Source organism: Podarcis muralis, chromosome 2 (genome assembly GCF_964188315.1).
Source record: "Podarcis muralis chromosome 2, rPodMur119.hap1.1, whole genome shotgun sequence".
NCBI classification, from domain to species: Eukaryota; Metazoa; Chordata; class Lepidosauria; order Squamata; family Lacertidae; genus Podarcis; species Podarcis muralis.
Window position 1 is genome coordinate 59,588,163 of NC_135656.1, and position 17,695 is coordinate 59,605,857.

Genomic DNA, 17,695 nt, shown 5'->3' on the forward strand with positions numbered 1-17,695 from the left:
ATTCAAATGAAAGCCAGGTGCAAGCCCATGGACTTCATCCTACATAACTTCATTCAGCAGGTGAGGAGGAAGCAGCAACACACCTGCTGACATCAGCACACCTGCTGGCTGTGTCTTCCAGTGTCCAGACATTTGTCCAGGAGGTGATAAGAGTTTCGGAATGCACTGAGGAGTCTTTCATACATTCAGCCATGCATTCATAGACTTACACTGACAGTGAACACATGGACATTGGAGGCAGAGCATGCAAGAAGGATGCCGTGCGCGCCTGGTGCATTCAGTATCCACACAGGATGAGTGTATTTGAAGCAGCTTGGATAGAAATTGGTCCAATAATAATACTGCCCTTGAGTTTCAGGCACTTCCCTTCTTCTACCCTTCTGTTATGTTCACATATTCATGCTGCATACACAAAAGGTTTATCATAAGCTAAATGGGACATTTTCATAGGAGCCCCATCTAATTGTTGGCAGAACATCAGTGGGCTGCTTACAGTCCCTCGAGATCTTTTTTTGGATGTGAAAAGGTTTTAATCCTTGTGTCCTGGCAAAATTCCAGATTTGTAATTATTTTTCTTTCTGTGGAATTAAAAAGACAGCCTGCAGTTTAACCACGATATGACATTTATTAATTCCTTTGAATCTACATCCTGGATCGGTGCTGCCTTGCTCTGCCGAGATGGGTACCCAGGTGTAATTGTATTTAACTGGCAAATGGAGCGTCATCCGCATGTGTGTACAGAGAACTTCAAAGGTTCTTTTGGATTCTTTGTGAGTTAATGTTTAAAGGTGTGATTGCTGCAATAATGATAGTATCTCTATTCTACACTAGTATTTGCATGTCACGCTGGCACTAGCTAGATCTGGCATGCTGTGTTTTTGTTGATTTTAGAATTATGCTGAATACAAGAAATCACACATTGTAGTAATACAAGATTGCTTCTATTATATGGGGCTGAGCAATCACTACATGTCCTGCTGCACAGTAGCAATCATTAAGTAGTTGGCTGTACAATTGTTATTTCAATAGATAACTGTGGCATTTTGCTACGGTCCAGAGTTCCATGCATGATAGACTGGTGATATTCTAAGCAGTATTCTTCTTTTTAAAAAATATAGAGTGATCTATCTAAAAATAGTTTTAAAAATCTATTAGGTTGTGGATGTTAAAATCAAAGGAACAATGCATAATGGATACAGAAAGCAGTTTTTCATGCCAAATATTTTGGAGTCCAGGGAGAATTGTTATTCGGCACCTAGTTTTTCATGCAACCTGTTTTTGTTTCTGTTCCTCACCCTGAGCAGTAGGGAACCACTACTTTTTTATTTATTTATTTATCATATCAATTGCTATTGGCTCTGTACTTATCTATGATCTAATAATAAATAGTTATGTCCCACTTAAATGGTGGCATGGGGAGGCAAGAGGTGGATTCATCCAGCTGTGTACAGTTCTGTGATTCTGCAGATCCAAGCAAAAGTCTATGTAACTAGCAAAAAAACCTGTGATGTTGCAGTGGTTAGAACACAGGGCCTGGATAACAGATCTATGTAGCTTTGAATCCTAATTGGATGGCTATAAAGTACATTGGACTGTATCTGAGCATAATCTTTCTTGCAGAGTGGTGAAGATAAATGGGGTAAACATTTTTACACTGAAAAGTGTTTCCTCATGAGATGCTTGGCTCATTATTTTGGCTAATGAGGGAAGTAAGATAATTTTCTAAACTATTTCTTTGTATCTTGCTTTTAATAGCTCTTGATCCTTCCAAAGACCCATGCTTGAAGGTAAAGTGCAGCCCACATAAAGTGTGTGTCACTCATGACTACGAGACAGCCATTTGTGTAAGTCGCAAACAACTGGTACACAGGTAAGAATGTTGTGATTTATAGTTTCAATTAAACAGCTCTGATTGGTTTTCAGAATATTCTGGGAGCTGAACCTATCAGTGTCCTGATGTACTACATAGCCAATGTCACTGAGAGGAAATGAAGCTCCTGATTTGGGAGAGAGAGGAAAGAAGGAAGAAGGGAGGCTTCCCCATAATTGAGACAATCAGATGGTTCCAGTCTTGATAGGTTGTGTGGGTGGTTTCATTTTCTTGTAGCAAAACAGGAAGAATTGGCTTGGTTGCTTGAACCACAGGGGCCCAGTCCTTCTCTCCCTCGACACTGTTCACCCTGCACAGTAGGCAAACACTATTTGCAACTCTCAGAAAATTATCATGTTTTTTGCAAGGGTCAAAAGGACCAGTGAAAAGTCTCCTCGGTGCCACCACTGTGAGTTCAGGTCTAATTGCAAGTGTATGAGAAAGAGGCTTCTGAGAATAATATAAAATATAGAATAATATAGAAGATAAAATGTAAGGATGTCCATGTGTTACAAGAACTCGATCCTGACAGTATTAAGTATCCAGCAATTTGTCTCTTATATTGACTCAATGCTGCTGAAGCCTTTGTTATGGACCAAAGAGGCAAATAGTGCGAACGTGTGTGCGTGTATGCATCTGCGTATGTTTTAAAGATCTGGACAAGTTCCCAGATAAAACATCTGTCCTCCTACATTGCAAATCAAGGCCTTCTGTTGAGTAGAGAGGCAGCAGGCAGCACTGACAACTGCATTTATCCCAAAGAAGTGGAGCTAATCTTTCTTTCTTTCTTAAAAAAAAAATCTAATTCCACTAGTTAGTTAGCTCCCTGTGGCAAATAGAAGCTGCAAAGTCATTTCTCCCATGCATGCTAAACTATAGTCGCTTCCCTCCTAATCTACAGGGTGTTCCATCCAACTGTGCCTAAAAGGAAAATTTAGGAAGGGAAGATACTAATCATTGCAATAATTTCTTATCCTTGACCACTTTAAAGAGATGAAGTAGCATTTGGGGCGTTCTGTCTCCTTTTTAGGCTTTCTGGATGGGTTTTAACAGTGTGTTATTTTTAGTTTTTTCCTTCCTGTGTGTGTATATATATATATGTACACACACACATATATAGACACCATTTGCATTTTCTTTTAAGATTTGTTGAACATAAAGTCTATAAAATTGAACAATGTGTCATTAATCTTTTTTTAAAAATCACCTATACATACCCATGCTTCACTCTTTTATGTTCATGCTTTACCAGAATGTTAATTAAGAGCTGACTTGCGTCCAAGCACTCATTTGGGGGCAGTTTTTCCATGTCTGACCCTTTCCTTTTTATAGCCAAGACAAGGTGAAATGGCGCATGATTCTTGAGGCATTCCTCATTTAATTCTGAGCAACATACAAATGAGTAGCTATTTATGGTTTTTATATTTATATTTATATTTTATTAAATTTGTATCCACACTTCATCCAAAGCTCTCAGGGCAATTCACAGCATTAAAATACAATATCAAAACACAAAACACATAAGAAAAACAAGAAGAGAAACAAAGTAAACCCCGCTGCCACCATCATACTCACATATACACACATGAAAGAGGCTGGTTGAAAAGGCACTTTTTTGCCTGGCACCTTAAAGGTGTATAATGAAGGTGGCAGGTGAGCCTCCCTCAGGAGAGCATTCCACAAGTAGGGAGCTAATGCAAAAAAGTCCTGTTCTCATGTAGCCACCTTCTAGACCTCTCATGGAGGAGGCACACAAAGAAGGGCCTCCAATGGTGATCCAGGTCAGTCCATAGGGGGAGAGGCAGTCAATCCAGCTGGATGCTTGCAGAAGCCCAGCAGCAGGACTCGTCAATTGTCTTCTCCCATTGTTGTTTCCCAGGAACAGTTATTCAATGGTATAATGAAGCTGGAAGTTCCACATAGCTATCTTGAGCCATAGCTACAGATAGATGCATCCTCCATCAACCTGTCTAATCCACATTTAAAGGCATTTACCACATCTGTGGAAGCAAATTCCTTAGGTTCATAGGCATTGTGTGAAGAAATACTTTAAATGTCCTAAATCTTTGTTTCAATCTATTAAAGCAGTGGTTTTTAACCAGTGTGCCGTGGCACCCTGGGGTGCCTTGAATGTTGGTCGGGGTGCTGCAGGCAACACTGGCCTCTGTCCCTCTTTCCTTCCATCCCTACATTGATGCTGTCTCACGTCTCTGCCTCCCAAAACCTTGCACAGCTGTTTGTTGCAGCAACCCTGGCTACAAACTCCCCAGGCGAATGGTGTCTCTGAGGGTGCTTCCCAGGCCCCTGTGGGGCAGTGTGAGAATGCACCTCTCTTTGTGGCAGGGGCGGCAGCTCAGAGACAAGGAGTGTTAGCTGGACTGCCAAGGAGAGGGGAAAAGAGAGGAGGCTGAGGGAACACTGCACAAGGAAGGGTTCAAAAAGGGTTGAGGGGCTGCCAGCTCTGCAGACAGGGGGTGACATAACTGGGCTCCTGAGCCCCACAGGGGTGCCACAGAATATATGTAGTTGGTCAAGGAAACCGTGGACCCAAAAAGGTTGAAAGCCTCTGTATTAAAGCACTATTGGAACTGCATTCAAACAACCAGGTAGGATGCCGAACCTCCTTCTCTTCCTTTGCATGTTTGGGAAGGAGCTTAGAAGCTTCCCCTTCTAGCTGTAGTAAATAATACTTGGCTTAGTTCTCTTAATGTAGCAAACTATGGTTAGCGCAAACCATAGTTTCCCCTCAATCCAGGATCCCATACCCGGATCAAACCATGATTTGCCATACTGCCTTGAGAGCTAACTATGTTCTGTGCAAATTGCAATTAGCTGTATTTGGACAAAATTGTAAATTTATTGTTCGCTGAGGCATCTAAACTCTCATCACCTGTGAAGGAAGAGTAGGCAAGTGCCTGCAAGCCCAAATCTTACTGCTGCACATTATTATACCGACAAACTATGATTCGTTATTACATCCAAATTGAGCCTCTAACTTCTACACCCCAAGGGAAAACTTGAGAGTGGCTCTGTATCCCTTCGGGAGAGCTTTTGAGGCTGAGCAGTACAGGAAGTGATATTCCCAGAGAAGGGCTGAAGTTCAGTGTTACAGCATGTGTCTTGCATACAGAGAGCCCCTTGTTCATTCCCTGATATCTCCAGATAGGCCTGAAAAAGTTTTTCTGTCTCAAACCCTGGAGAACTGCTGTGAGTAGCTAAGCGTAGACAGTCATGAGCTAGATGTATCAATGTTCCTATTCATTTCCGTTAAACCTGTACATACTTCTTTTTCATCCACTGTGTATGGGAATGTTGTAATTCTAGTTACACCAACAAAGGCTGGAGCTTCCCTTGCCTGTGGAGACATTCTATAAATTTCAGTGGCTCAAAAGAAAACAATTCTGTAAACTACTGTTATTGGGATGTGTTTGCCAATGTACAGTTTCTCTAGCTACACTCCAAGTTACAAGAAAAAGGAGAGTGCTCATAACTACATTTTTATTTATACTGCTATGTTTTGAGATTTAGAGCTCTTTAAACTTTTGTTGCTGTAGAGTTGGTTTTAGAACCCAAAGAGAACATTCAAATATTGGATTCATCCCTTATGGGGGAAAATATCATCAGATTTCTTTGTAGCTGGGGAAGAGTGGAGAGAATATATTCTGGTTTCATTAAATGAACATATGAGCAGTAACCAGTAAGCATTCTTCCTCTCCGGTCTATCTTATAATACTTCCTAATTTACATGAAATTTGCACATGTACTGGAAGTGCAATGCAGGCCAGGACTGACTTCAGCATTTTAAAAGTTCTTCTTTTATATTTATAATAAATTCCTTGCAGTAGGTTCCATACTTTACCATTAGTACTCACCAATTGTACATTTAAAAGTATCTGATTATGGTTTATATGATCAGGAGAAAGTTGATCTGGAGGTCAAGGAAAAATGTATTACCAGACATGAAAAGAAAAGAAGAGAAACATATTGAAAAGCAGAAAGATGTATAAAGCACTGAATCTTTTGCCTATTTTACAAGATGGCTAGACAATTTATTACTATGCACTGGAGCTTCAAAGTTTATGACAAAGAAATAATAGCCAGCTAGAAATATCAAATATTTTGGTTCTTTCTCTGCTTATGGAAAATTGCAATAACATGTCTGTTGGGTAGGTTCTGTTTGGACCTATTTTGCAGCAGTTTTGTTCAGTCAAATGCCCTTGAGAATTTTATTTTTAAAATACAAGAAATGGTGTCTGCAATTGCCCCATTTGAAAGTATGTCATTGGTTGAATTTTAACTGTTACAGATATAGTATGTTAGTTGTTGTACATTTCTGCATTGAGACATGAATGAGTTCAATAGTAGGCAACGTTGAAGGTGTTATTTGAACCAGATTGTTGATTTCCTTTAGAAAAATACTGCTAGTGGAGACACCCTTTTATCAGTTCACTTCCAGAACAGCTGTAGATACATATGCTGCTGGTCTGGATTCCTACACACTTTTTGGGGGAAGTGAAATTTATTTCTAAGTAAAAGTATTTAGATTCCAAATTTAAGAATTTGTTTGAATTTTCTGATATTCCTTAATATTATCTGAGCTGTGCTTCACAATGTTTCCAGCAGGAGTGGGCAGAAGGTAGATCAGTTTGTAGATTTCTGGGAGATTTGAAGTCACTCAACAAGGATTTCTGACTCCAAAATGTCTAACAACTGAAACATTTTTATTCCAAATTAGAAATGTTTTTATTCCAAACATTTATTCCAAATGAAATGAAGAAAGCTTTGGGGGAAACCTAGAATGGATTTTTGTGTGAAAGGGCCATGAGCTCAGTTCTGGTACTGAAGACAAATTCTTCAGAGGTGCCCTGTTCCTTACTTCTAAGCCACTGTTTTGTTTTACTTGGCTTCAGCTGGTTTCAGCCTGGGGTCCTGGGGAAAAATAAAGTAGATCCCACAAGCAAGAAGTCCACTCACCCCTGACTTACAGTGTAATTGCCTTTTATTGTCTAAAAGTCCCTTTTCCCCAAGTCTAATGTGTTATCTTTCTATCTGTGTCTGAATGCTTTAGCTTATGCCGGGGCAACTGGGGAGTCCTTTAGGATGCAAGCCTCAAATCTACTTTTCTTTCATCTTAAAAAAAATAAAAATGTCTCTGGCAATTAGGAAGTCATTTCACTGTTGTACTGTGGTACAGTTCTACTGCATTGCAACAATATGACTGAACAAACATCCATGTTTTACAGATTTGGTAGCAAAATGCAGTACATGCCCCAATATGAATGTTTGTGATTTCTAAATAGTTGTAGCAGGTCTGTGGAAAGATGGCACTTCGTTGTGCAAGATCTTTCACTATTAGGGCTGCTTTGTGGAACATTAGCCAGTGTCCTGTGCTGTAGCAAACCAGAACTTTCTATCCTAAGCAGGGTGGGCAAGACTTTGTATGGGGGAACTAGATGAGAAACAGTAAGTTGGGCAATTCTTTAAGTGGGAGGCCATGTGCAATTAAGCCTCACCATTGTGAATAATCACAATCTTTTCATAAGGGGAGAGATGTGTATGTTGTTACCAAGTATTCATTTTACATGTGCCCCATGCCTCTTGGCTCAAGAAATCGCAATACTTAACCGGAAAGCTTGCAAAGCAGAAGCACAAACACCCAGGGCAAGAAAGCTTCCCTTGGCATTTAATGACCTTGATGAAATTGATCAATGGAATGCACACAGTGGGTATGCAAGCCAATGCCTTTCTCTACTGCCTAATCTCTGGCCAAATTAAGCCACCCCTGATATTTCCCAGTTTACAGTATAAGCTTAGCACTGGGGCTTACTTGCAGGTAAGTGGGTTTGTAGTCTTGGTCATCTTCAATTCCTGAAGGAGGAAATGGCATGCACCAGCGCCACTGGAAGGCACATGAGTACCAAGTAGCATGTGGGTCATTCCACATCATTACAGCGAGGTCATGTCACCCTCCATCTCGGATGTTGATGAAATTTGGTGTACACCCTTCCCATATGGTTGAAAGAAACCCCCTTAATTTTTTTCCCCTCTATCTCAAATGGTTTTAATTTTATAGCACTTCAAAGTTTCATTAAATCTGTGTTGTCTGTCACTCTTGAGAACTTCGGCACAAGATAACCTTGTGTACATTTTATTTATTTATTTCTCCATAACCAATGATGATCACGTTTCATCAAAATCTGAGATGGTGGGTGACAAAACCCTTGTTTTTTGCATTGATTTGATGTGGAATACCCATTAAGGATAGGATCCTCCGCTGTAAGTAGGTACATTGAATCATTTCTACACCACAACATTCCTTTGCCCTCAGCAAGAAAGCAATAACCATTTGGTGTACATAACTTTCGGGCCTCCCAGTACCATAGATTCTCCTCTTCCTTTGTTCTGGGTAAATTCCTCTCCTTATGTAGTCTAAGCTTTAAAACTTCTCTTCTTTGAGTCTTCAGCATAGAGACTATGAGGGATCTCCACAGATTTTTTCCCCAGTCTTAGTCAGCCTGCCTCCCCCTCCTAGTTTTCTCCACAGTATCTCTTCTTCCTTTTTGTTGCTCTATGTTCTGTTCACTTTGGGCCTGAATTCTTCTCTCTAAGCCTTCATCAAGGGATGTTCTAGTTTTCTTTTACCCACTGTCTCTTTCCTCCTCTATTCCTCTAAGCAAGTTAAGCCAAGCCTGCTCCCAACCAGCACTGTTTAAGTCTAACCTCTAACTCCAGTTTAACTCCTTGCATGCCTGCCTGGTGTCTCTTGCCCTCGTTGCACCATTTGTTTTAGACCCTTTCCTCTACTGGCTTCTGAAGTTAAACCTGAGATTGCTGCTCTAATTTTAAGCTGCCAGCATATCCATTCTTTTCCTTCTGAAATAGTTTGCATACCAATCAATCTTTTTTCTAATGTTGTAATACATTTCTACATTATTTAATTCCAAACACTGAATTATTGTCTGGCTGATAAATCTCCCTGATGCTAGGGTGTTTGGAAGTGCCAGAAATAAAACTGCTAGCACATTTTGCAAAGCTAAGCAGGGTCTGGTATGGTTTCAAATTGGATGGTGGGCCACCGTGTTGAGATTCCTGCATTGCAAGGGGTTGGACCAGATGACCTTCTGGGGTCCTTCCAGCTCTCCAATTCTATGATTCTGTGTTTCTAATGTTAATGTAAGTGTAATTTGCCCTATTGTACATCCAAAGATATATGTATCTGTTGAGTGTAGTATGCTTTGGATTCCATGTACATGTGTAGAAAGGACACGTGATAACGTCTGTGCATATGCACTTTTGCAAAAAAAAAAAACCAGTTACGATATTTTTCCCTGTATAAGATGCCCCCATGTATAAGATGACCCCCTATTTTTTGAGCCCAAAATTAAGAAATAAATAATCGCAACATTCCATGTATAAGATGACCCCCAATTTTAAACTTTTCGACAGTGGAATTTGCTGCCAAGGAGTGTGGTGGAGTCTCCTTCTTTGGAGGTCTTTAAGCAGAGGCTTGACAACCATATGTCAGGAGTGCTCTGATGGTGTTTCCTGCTTGGCAGGGGGTTGAACTCGATGGCCCTTGTGGTCTATTCTAACTCTATGATTCTATGATTCTATGAAACTTTAAAAAATTGGAGGGAAATATAGTCTTATACAGTAGTAGCTCGGGTTACATACGCTTCAGGTTACATATGCTTCAAGTTACACACACCACTAAGCCAGCAATAGTGCTTCAGGTTAAGAACTTTGCTTCAGGATGAGAACAGAAATCGTGCTCCGGTGGCACGGCAGCAGCAGGAGGCCCCATTAGCTAAAGTGGTGCTTCAGGTTAAGAACAGTTTCAGGTTAAGCACGGACCTCCAAAATGAATTAAGTACTTAACCCGAGGTACCACTGTACATGGAAAAATGCAGTATGTGCTTTTATGGGAGCAGGTAACAAGGTGCAGTAATGATCTGAACTCACTTGTGAACCAACAAATAAGAAAACCCTACCCTCATGAAAATCCCTGACCCTAGAGATGTAGTGCCAGTTTTGACAAGAATAATAAGGAAGATTTTACCCATCATTGCACTTAAAAATCTCTGTTGATTATCCCAAAATATCCTAGAAAGAATATAGGTCAGTAGTTGGAGCACTTCAGTGTTTTGCTTCCAATAAGCATTCTCCCTTCTTCTTCATTCAAGCTCTTACTTGTCCGGCTATCTTCCCTAGCCATTATCTTAATATTAATCTTAACAGTTTGCCCATTTCAGAACTCAGTAGATAGTTGTCATGTTATCAGTGTGTTGTTAACTGTAGCTGAGAAATCCACAAAACTGGTTCTTTGATTTGAATGCTTTTTGTCTTTCCCCCTGTTTTTGTCTTATTATCATCAAGCTCTTAAGAGCGGAAAAGGGCAATGTGAACTCCTTTCACACTGGGGACATCACTGTAAATTAGTTGTAAGTAGATGGTTGTCATAAGTGTCTTCCTTTGGACAAATCTTGAGAGACCACTACTAAAGAGCAATAAAAAGGTTATGCTAGTAAATATATGCTAAGATTCTTTTAGTGCATCCTTTCTGCTTAGGGAGAGAATTAAGATTACACATACTGCAATAACTCTGACATTTTCTTGACTGATGAATGCTTCGTTGAGCAACCTTCATGTTTCATTACTGCATGGTTTGACTACATTATTATTATTAATCATTTCAAAATAAACATCACCCATCACACCTATCAGTTTCCAGCATGGGCAAAAAGTGATACAAAGGCAGTCATGACATAATCTTGAAGGTTCTCACCATTTTAAATTGCACCAATTCCCTGTATACCCAACTCTGCATTTCTTGGCTGTAAAAACAACAGCTGTCCAGCGTGACTCTTCCTTAAACTAGAGACCAGACGTGATGCTCTAAGGCAAGGTTGAAAGAAGCATTGTACAAGGCCTAGCAGAAAAGCTCCAGGCAAAGGCATTCCTTTTCGCCCAGCCCTTTGGCAGATTTAACAGTCTATGGCCTTTTTAATGTGTTGTGGGGTGTTATTGTTTTGTCATTGTTGTTGTCTTATGTATTTTGTGTTTTTATACTGTAAACCACCCTGTGAAGGTTGGCATATAAGTTTAATAAATAATAATAGAAAGAAAGGTATTGGTATATTAGGCACCATTATACACTCCAATTATTTGACTTCCACCAGCATTCAAGCCAGTTGCATTTTGTACCAGCTGTGGATTCTGAACCATCTTAATGATGATGTTGTTGTTGTTGTTGTTTAGTCGTTTAGTCGTGTCCGACTCTCCGTGACCCCATGGACCAGAGCACGCCAGGCACCTCTGTCCTCCACTACCTCCCGCAGTTTGGTCAAACTCATGCTGGTAACCTCGAAAACACTATCCAACCATCTCAAAGTGCATTGTGGTAGTCCAGCATAAAAGTAACCAGGGCATGTATAACTGTGCAAGATCCACTTTCTCTAAAGAAAGTCACCATTGGTGAAACAGCATAAGGCTCTGATACAAGGTACCTCTGTCTCCCAGTTTCCTAGTTCTTTCCTCAGCTAGACTATCAAAACTTATCTTGAGGGTCACAAAAATGTAACTGATTCCACTATGTCAATTGTCAGCTTTGACCCATTGGGTCAATTGACTAAAATGTTTCCAGCAAGAAGAGGGCTTCCATAATTCCATGGTTCGTTGTGATAGGGACATGCTGCCTAAAATTCCCCATAATGTTTTTAACATATTGATAGTTGTAACAGTTGTGAGTGGCATGGGGGAGTGTTGTCACTCACCTGCCCTCCTGTTGGCTGCATTGCTGCTGCTGACCAGAAGCAAGGAGTAGGAGCAAGGTGGCAGTGAGGTTGGCGTGGTAGTGCAAATGCACCACCACTATGCCAGCCTCCCCACCATCTCACCCTAGCCTCTCTACTTCCCAGTAAGCAACAGCAGCATGAATGTCCAGAGGTCAGGTGAGCATCATGCTACCCACTACTGAGTTATGATAACTGTGATGTAGCTGGCAGTGATGCTGAACACAACTATTTATTTTTATTGTTTATCCATGACTAAAATTGGCTGAGCAATTCACTCAAAAAGAAATTGTTATTTAATGTTCACAAATGACCACCAATGTTGCTTCAATCATTTTTTATTTATACAATAATCTACTTACGAGAGTTTCTAAATTTATTGCTTTCCCCCCTGTAAAGCCTCGGGACATGAATGTGTTGAGCAGGAAAGTCTTTTTAGTGCTAATAAAAGGCATGCTTTTATAATATTGAAATTGAAGTTTACAGGGAAGGGATTTTTATTAAAGCCTTTCTTCAATTCCTAACATCCATACTATATTGGTGGGAAAGTGTTAAACGTACAGCCTTTTAAATTACTATCTTTGGGCAGATGATATTACAAACTCCTGTAGCAGTATAAATTATGAACACAAAATATTTCATTCATATGAAATATGCAGATTACCCTCTTTAAAATATTGCAGTTCCTTTCAAGGTGGTCAGTATATAAAACCTTTTCTGCAGCTTTTTATCCATTATGAATTAGGAGTTTTCTTCTCATATCATGTTAAACATAATCAGATGGTAACAGACCTTGATTTCCTTTTTTTAAAGTGGAATCTACAGAGGAGTGTTTTTATCTTTTTAACCACTTTGGAAAGGTCATTCTTCCTTTCTACACACAGGCCTAATTTGCCCAACTGTTTCGTAAATTCATTCACAAACCATAACATGTGTGAAGTACCAACAATGGAATCTTGAACATTCTACATACCTATTGTTGGAACATCTTCCATTAATTTCTGGAAGGCTTACTTCTCCTCTGAGGTATGGTTGGTGGTATCTCTCTTTGCTTTTTGACACCAACCGAAAGTATGTTAGTTCAATCAGGGATTTATGGAATTGTTTAGTGTCCAGACTAAAGCACTAAGATGTATTTTAGTGGTTCTTGCTCCTCTGATCTGTCCCCCCCCCTCCATTTTATTCTATGATGGTCCTGTTGCTAATATCCCTTTTAACTGAAAGGTGATAGAGGGGGAGGTTCAGCACATGGGAATGGGTGTGCATGTTGTACTCCTTAAAGTTCAAACCTGCACCTAAACAGATGACCAAATCTAACAGGGGCATGGCAAAATTATGTGTGTTTTGATATGGGAAAGGCAGATCAATACTCCATTCCTATAGCCATCTTCCCTGCATTTACCAAACAGCTGAACATACCAATTATGAATTTGCCCTCACTTGAGATCACGTGTTCAAGTATCCCCAAAGCTAAGTTGGTAGTGATCCAAATACAAAAAGGAACATAACAAGATCTATGTGTGTCCTGATGTTTCAGATTCCCCATGTCTCCAAAGCAGCTGTTGTCATTGCCTGATATACTGCCCCCAAATTCAGGGGTGGGTGGGGGTTTAAAAACTGATTCCAACACAATAAACAGAGATTTGTGTTACCAAACAACAACAAAGCTGTAGTGAAGTATATCCATGCAAAGGATCATTGACATCAAAGGCTCAAAACATAGATACCTTTAACACTGCACATTCAAAGGTCATGAGGCTTTCGACAGGCCAAGCAGGAGTCAATTTAGGCTTCAGTCCTGTAAACACATACCTGAAATGAAGCACTGCCAAACTAAATGGGACTTACTTCTGAGTAGACATATGTAGGACTGTGCTGTCAAGTGTTGTAACACTAAATAATTTAGTGCAGACCCGGAGCTGTTGGACATGCAGAGATGCAAATGAGAGTCTCCTTCTCGGAAGGTGGGTAATTGTGCTGCATCTGGAATGATTGAATGACCCAGTTATAGTTTATGCAGAGACGTGGTACAGCTTCCCCTGTCAGTGGGGTCTTATTTTATTTATTTATTGCAGGATACTAGCAGTTTTCTAACAGTAGAGCAGAGGAACAACTGGCTTAAACATAGGAAAATCCCAACAATGAATGCTTTATAAAGAACGTGGATTAAGCAGGGGTGGCCCAGCCCTTTTCACCACCTTAGGTGAAATGGGAAGCTGCCATACACATCACCACCACAGCCTTGCTTATTGGGGTTGTGCTGTGGCAACAGTAGCTTCCGGTGAGATCTCACAAGAGAAGATCTCACTGGAAGCCACAGCAGCAGCTGTGCAACCCCAATGGTAGCAGAGGTGGGCAGGAGCAGTCTTCTATCCAGCTTTGCTTGCCAATTATTTGCTCTTTTAAGTCTTGCTGTGGTCCTGATGCAAATTCCACCCACCTACAATCTGCTACTTACATTACGAGAAAAGCTTCATTGATGCGTACTGTGACTTCGCTCCTGATGCAAGTAGCAGCTACTAGGGGATTTTTTTTTTATGGAGACCATATTGTAGAAGTTAAGCTCCCCCTCTCCATTCCTTGTGGTTCTATTGCTTCTCTTCCAATACCATGCTTTAAAAATCTTTGCCTTAATTGCAGTCACACTCTTTTTAAAGTGAGTTTTCACAATGTAATCTGATTCCAAGAGAAGTATCATCCAGCAATCACCAAACATTTCTGCTTTTAAGTATGAGGAAAGGATGTGTGTACATTGAGTGGTTAATGTGCATAACAACCGGTCATTGTGCACATTCCCCAGGCCCCTATGCATAATGACTGGAGAATGTACAAAATATATTCACATTCTGCAAGGCCGGTTGGAGAGTCTGTACAGAATTCCCTCTTGATGGTCAGACCATGAGTCCTGGTGAATGTGCACAATGACTGGTTGTTATGCATATTAATCGCTCAACTTACTTTCCTACTAACACACATATTCCTCTGGGGTTGGCAGTGTGGCACCCTCCAGAAGTTACTGGATTCCAGTTCCTGTAAACCCCAGTCAGACTCAGGGAAGATGAAATCCAAAAGCAACTGGATTGTTTGTTTGTGCACACACACATTCTACAAAGCTCATGGTAAAATCCTGAGTTGTCAATACTAAAATAAAAGGATTTAATGCAACAACATTTTTCTGTTTGACATATGTGGTCTTACCACATTTATCTTCTAATCTGTTACTTCCTAGTACTTTCATTTTTCAGTTTCCTCTCATCTCCTTTTCAATTAATAAGCCTGCAATTGCCTGCTTAGCATTCTGCCAAAACTCATCACGAGTTCAACCCACAGATTTTCAATTTAGTCATTTTCTATCAGATTAATTTGACCAATGAACCATGAATGACATTATTTATGGGCATCAGCCATATAAGTGCAGTCTCTTTCAGGCTCTGAGCTTATGGGTTATATTAATGCTGGTCTAAGATTAAACCACATGGATTTGCTTGTTTAAAATAGATGCACTGATATGCCATTGTTTTAGTTATAAATTATTTCCAAAAAGGTCACTAATCAGGTCTGCACCATGGTCAAAGAAATGCACCATGTTTCACATTTAGGAGAAATAGATAGTTTCATACTGTGAAGTCAAAGAATGTTGAACATAAACTTTACAGGATCATGTGTGCCCTTTTTAGCTCCTTGGGGCGATAAGACACTGCTGTCCTGATAATTTCAATGCTAACCTCTTGCCATCTGCAGCAGTGGCCATGAAACAGAGCTAGCCAGAGGGCCGTCCTCCCGTCCTCAGTAAGCTACTGCAGCAACAACAGGTAGGGTGCAAGAACCCTCTGTTCTACAACCTCTGCACCTTGCGGTACAGTTATTCAATATGTATTTTCATGCTTATGTAGTTTGCTGCCACCGCCTGTTGATCTGTATGCACAAAGCAGCTCACAACATATCAAATGAAGAGCAATAACAATTTCAAAAAACATATTAAGAGCAATTACAATTAATCATAATGCCAATAGTGCATCGATGTGTGTAACATTCTGTAAAGCAATACCTACTTTAACAGGCTGAAATTAAACAGGGGAGAACATAAAACCTAATAGAGGAATAAAAGCAACAGCACAGATGGTCCAAAATAACTTCATACCACTAGGCATTCCACAAAGGTTCACAATTAGCTGACCTGTGTTAGATGGCACTTTTCCGCTCTTTCACCAGCCATCTCTTCTACCAGTTCATTCCCCATTTCTTACTGGGGGAATAAATATTACTCCTCCCCCCCCCTCTCAAGCCCCACATAGACTCAGTTTTGTTATTGCTCAATCTCTCTTATTTACTTTGCTAGTTAATTAGCTGGGTGAGTCCTTATTCTCTGAGCTTCCAAAGTAGTTTGTAGAAAGAGTAGGTCACAAATTATCATATGTAATCAATGGGTGTGTGCGTGTAAAATATATAGGTGGGTGATGAGCATTTCTGTCTTCTCTCTGTCACCAGATATCATATCTTTATCTTATCCATACAGGAAACCTACTACTTGCTTATTTTCCCCCCTTTTGCTTCAAACCTAGCCAAAGAAACTTTTAAGATTGTTTTTAACTTTTCTTGCAAGCCTGAATTCATTCTGAGCTTTGGTCTGCCTGACCTTCTCCTTGCAACTGTTGGCTACTCATGTATACTCTTCCTTCATGATTTCCCCTTTCTTCCATTTCTTATACATGCCCTTATTAAAGCTCAGCTCATTTGTGAGCTCCTTATGCAGCCACACTGGTTTTTTTAGATGCCTCCCACTTTTCTTTCTTGCCGGAATTGTCTGTATTTGTGCCTACAATATTTTGCCTTTAGGAAGTTCCCATCCATCTTGGACTTCCCTTTCTTTGAGTATTTCTGATCAGGGGCTCTCACCTAGAAGTTCCTTAAGCTTGTTGAAATCAGGCTCCTTGAACTCCAAAGTGCATGTCCAACTACACTTAGCTTTCCATTGCTTCTGTATCATGAAACACAAGAGGACACAATCACTTCCTCCCAAATTTTATGGTACTTCTACCTTATCAATCAGTTCTTCCCTATTGGTGAGGAGCAGGTCCAAGAGAAATGATACTCTTGTTCCTTCTTTTACCACCTAGGAAATGAAAATGTCAGTGTGGTAATTGAAGAATTTGTTGGTCCTTACATTCCTGGCAGAGTATGAGTTCTAGTCCCTGACACTACAGCAGCTCTCTCCCAGGCCGTGTCTCTTGGTTCTAAGCACAGCATGAGGCAGCACTCTGGGCCTCCCCCCCAATTTCCTCTGCTAAACACCCTCGCAGATATCCCTGTTTACAAGTCCTGTTCATGATCTCCCATAGGATCAAAATCTGTGAGCTACCCTTTCTGATAGTTGCAGCTAAACTACTTTGAAAGCTCAGCAGAGGAGTCTTGATGATTATGAGCTGCTGTTTGGAAGTGGGTGGGAGGGGAGAAGCCTGGTGGATGCCCAAGGAGCTGCTGTGCAGACCCTTTCTTAGTGAAACAATAATTGGTTCCATGGCATCTAGAAACATGCCTGAGAATGCTTAGTGATGTGCCCATTGGGGCCATTTTGTAGATTGGTTCCCACAGGACACTTCATTGTCTTCACAGTAAATACTCTCTGACAGTTCATCTTGGAGTCCCTTTGATTTTGTCACCATCTAACCTGCCTAGGAGCTGGGGACTTTGCAAAGAAATGACTGCATCCCTATAGTGTAACAATAAGTGTCAACATGACCCTATACAACCTGCCTTTAAACAAGTGTGTGTGTGTGTGCGCGCGCGCGTGTGCGCTATTCCTACTGCTAGAGGCTTTTGTAGTTATGTGCAATTTTGTATTGATGCGTTCCTTGTTGAAATGGAAAATAAGCTACTCCATTACTGTGTTCTTCAATGGGGTCCAGCTGTTTTCCCTGTGATGAATAGCATGGTTTATATATATTAATTACACATATTCATTTAAAGAAAATACACATTTCTGTGTGATACCTTATTCTACAACTCCCTTGCATTTAAGAAAGTGCTTTTGTCT

General features: G+C 40.4%; 1 protein-coding gene across 2 annotated transcripts in view; it reads left to right on the top strand.

Moving 5' to 3' along the window:
* The window catches only part of SPOCK1 (SPARC (osteonectin), cwcv and kazal like domains proteoglycan 1), a 405,646-nt gene that overhangs the window by 222,998 nt on the left and 164,953 nt on the right, over nucleotides 1–17,695 (top strand). For both annotated transcript variants that reach the window (XM_028718100.2, XM_077924543.1), the window contains exon 4: nucleotides 1,756–1,870. In XM_028718100.2, the coding sequence (XP_028573933.2) occupies nucleotides 1,756–1,870 (115 nt within the window). The remainder of the gene's footprint in view (nucleotides 1–1,755; nucleotides 1,871–17,695) is intronic.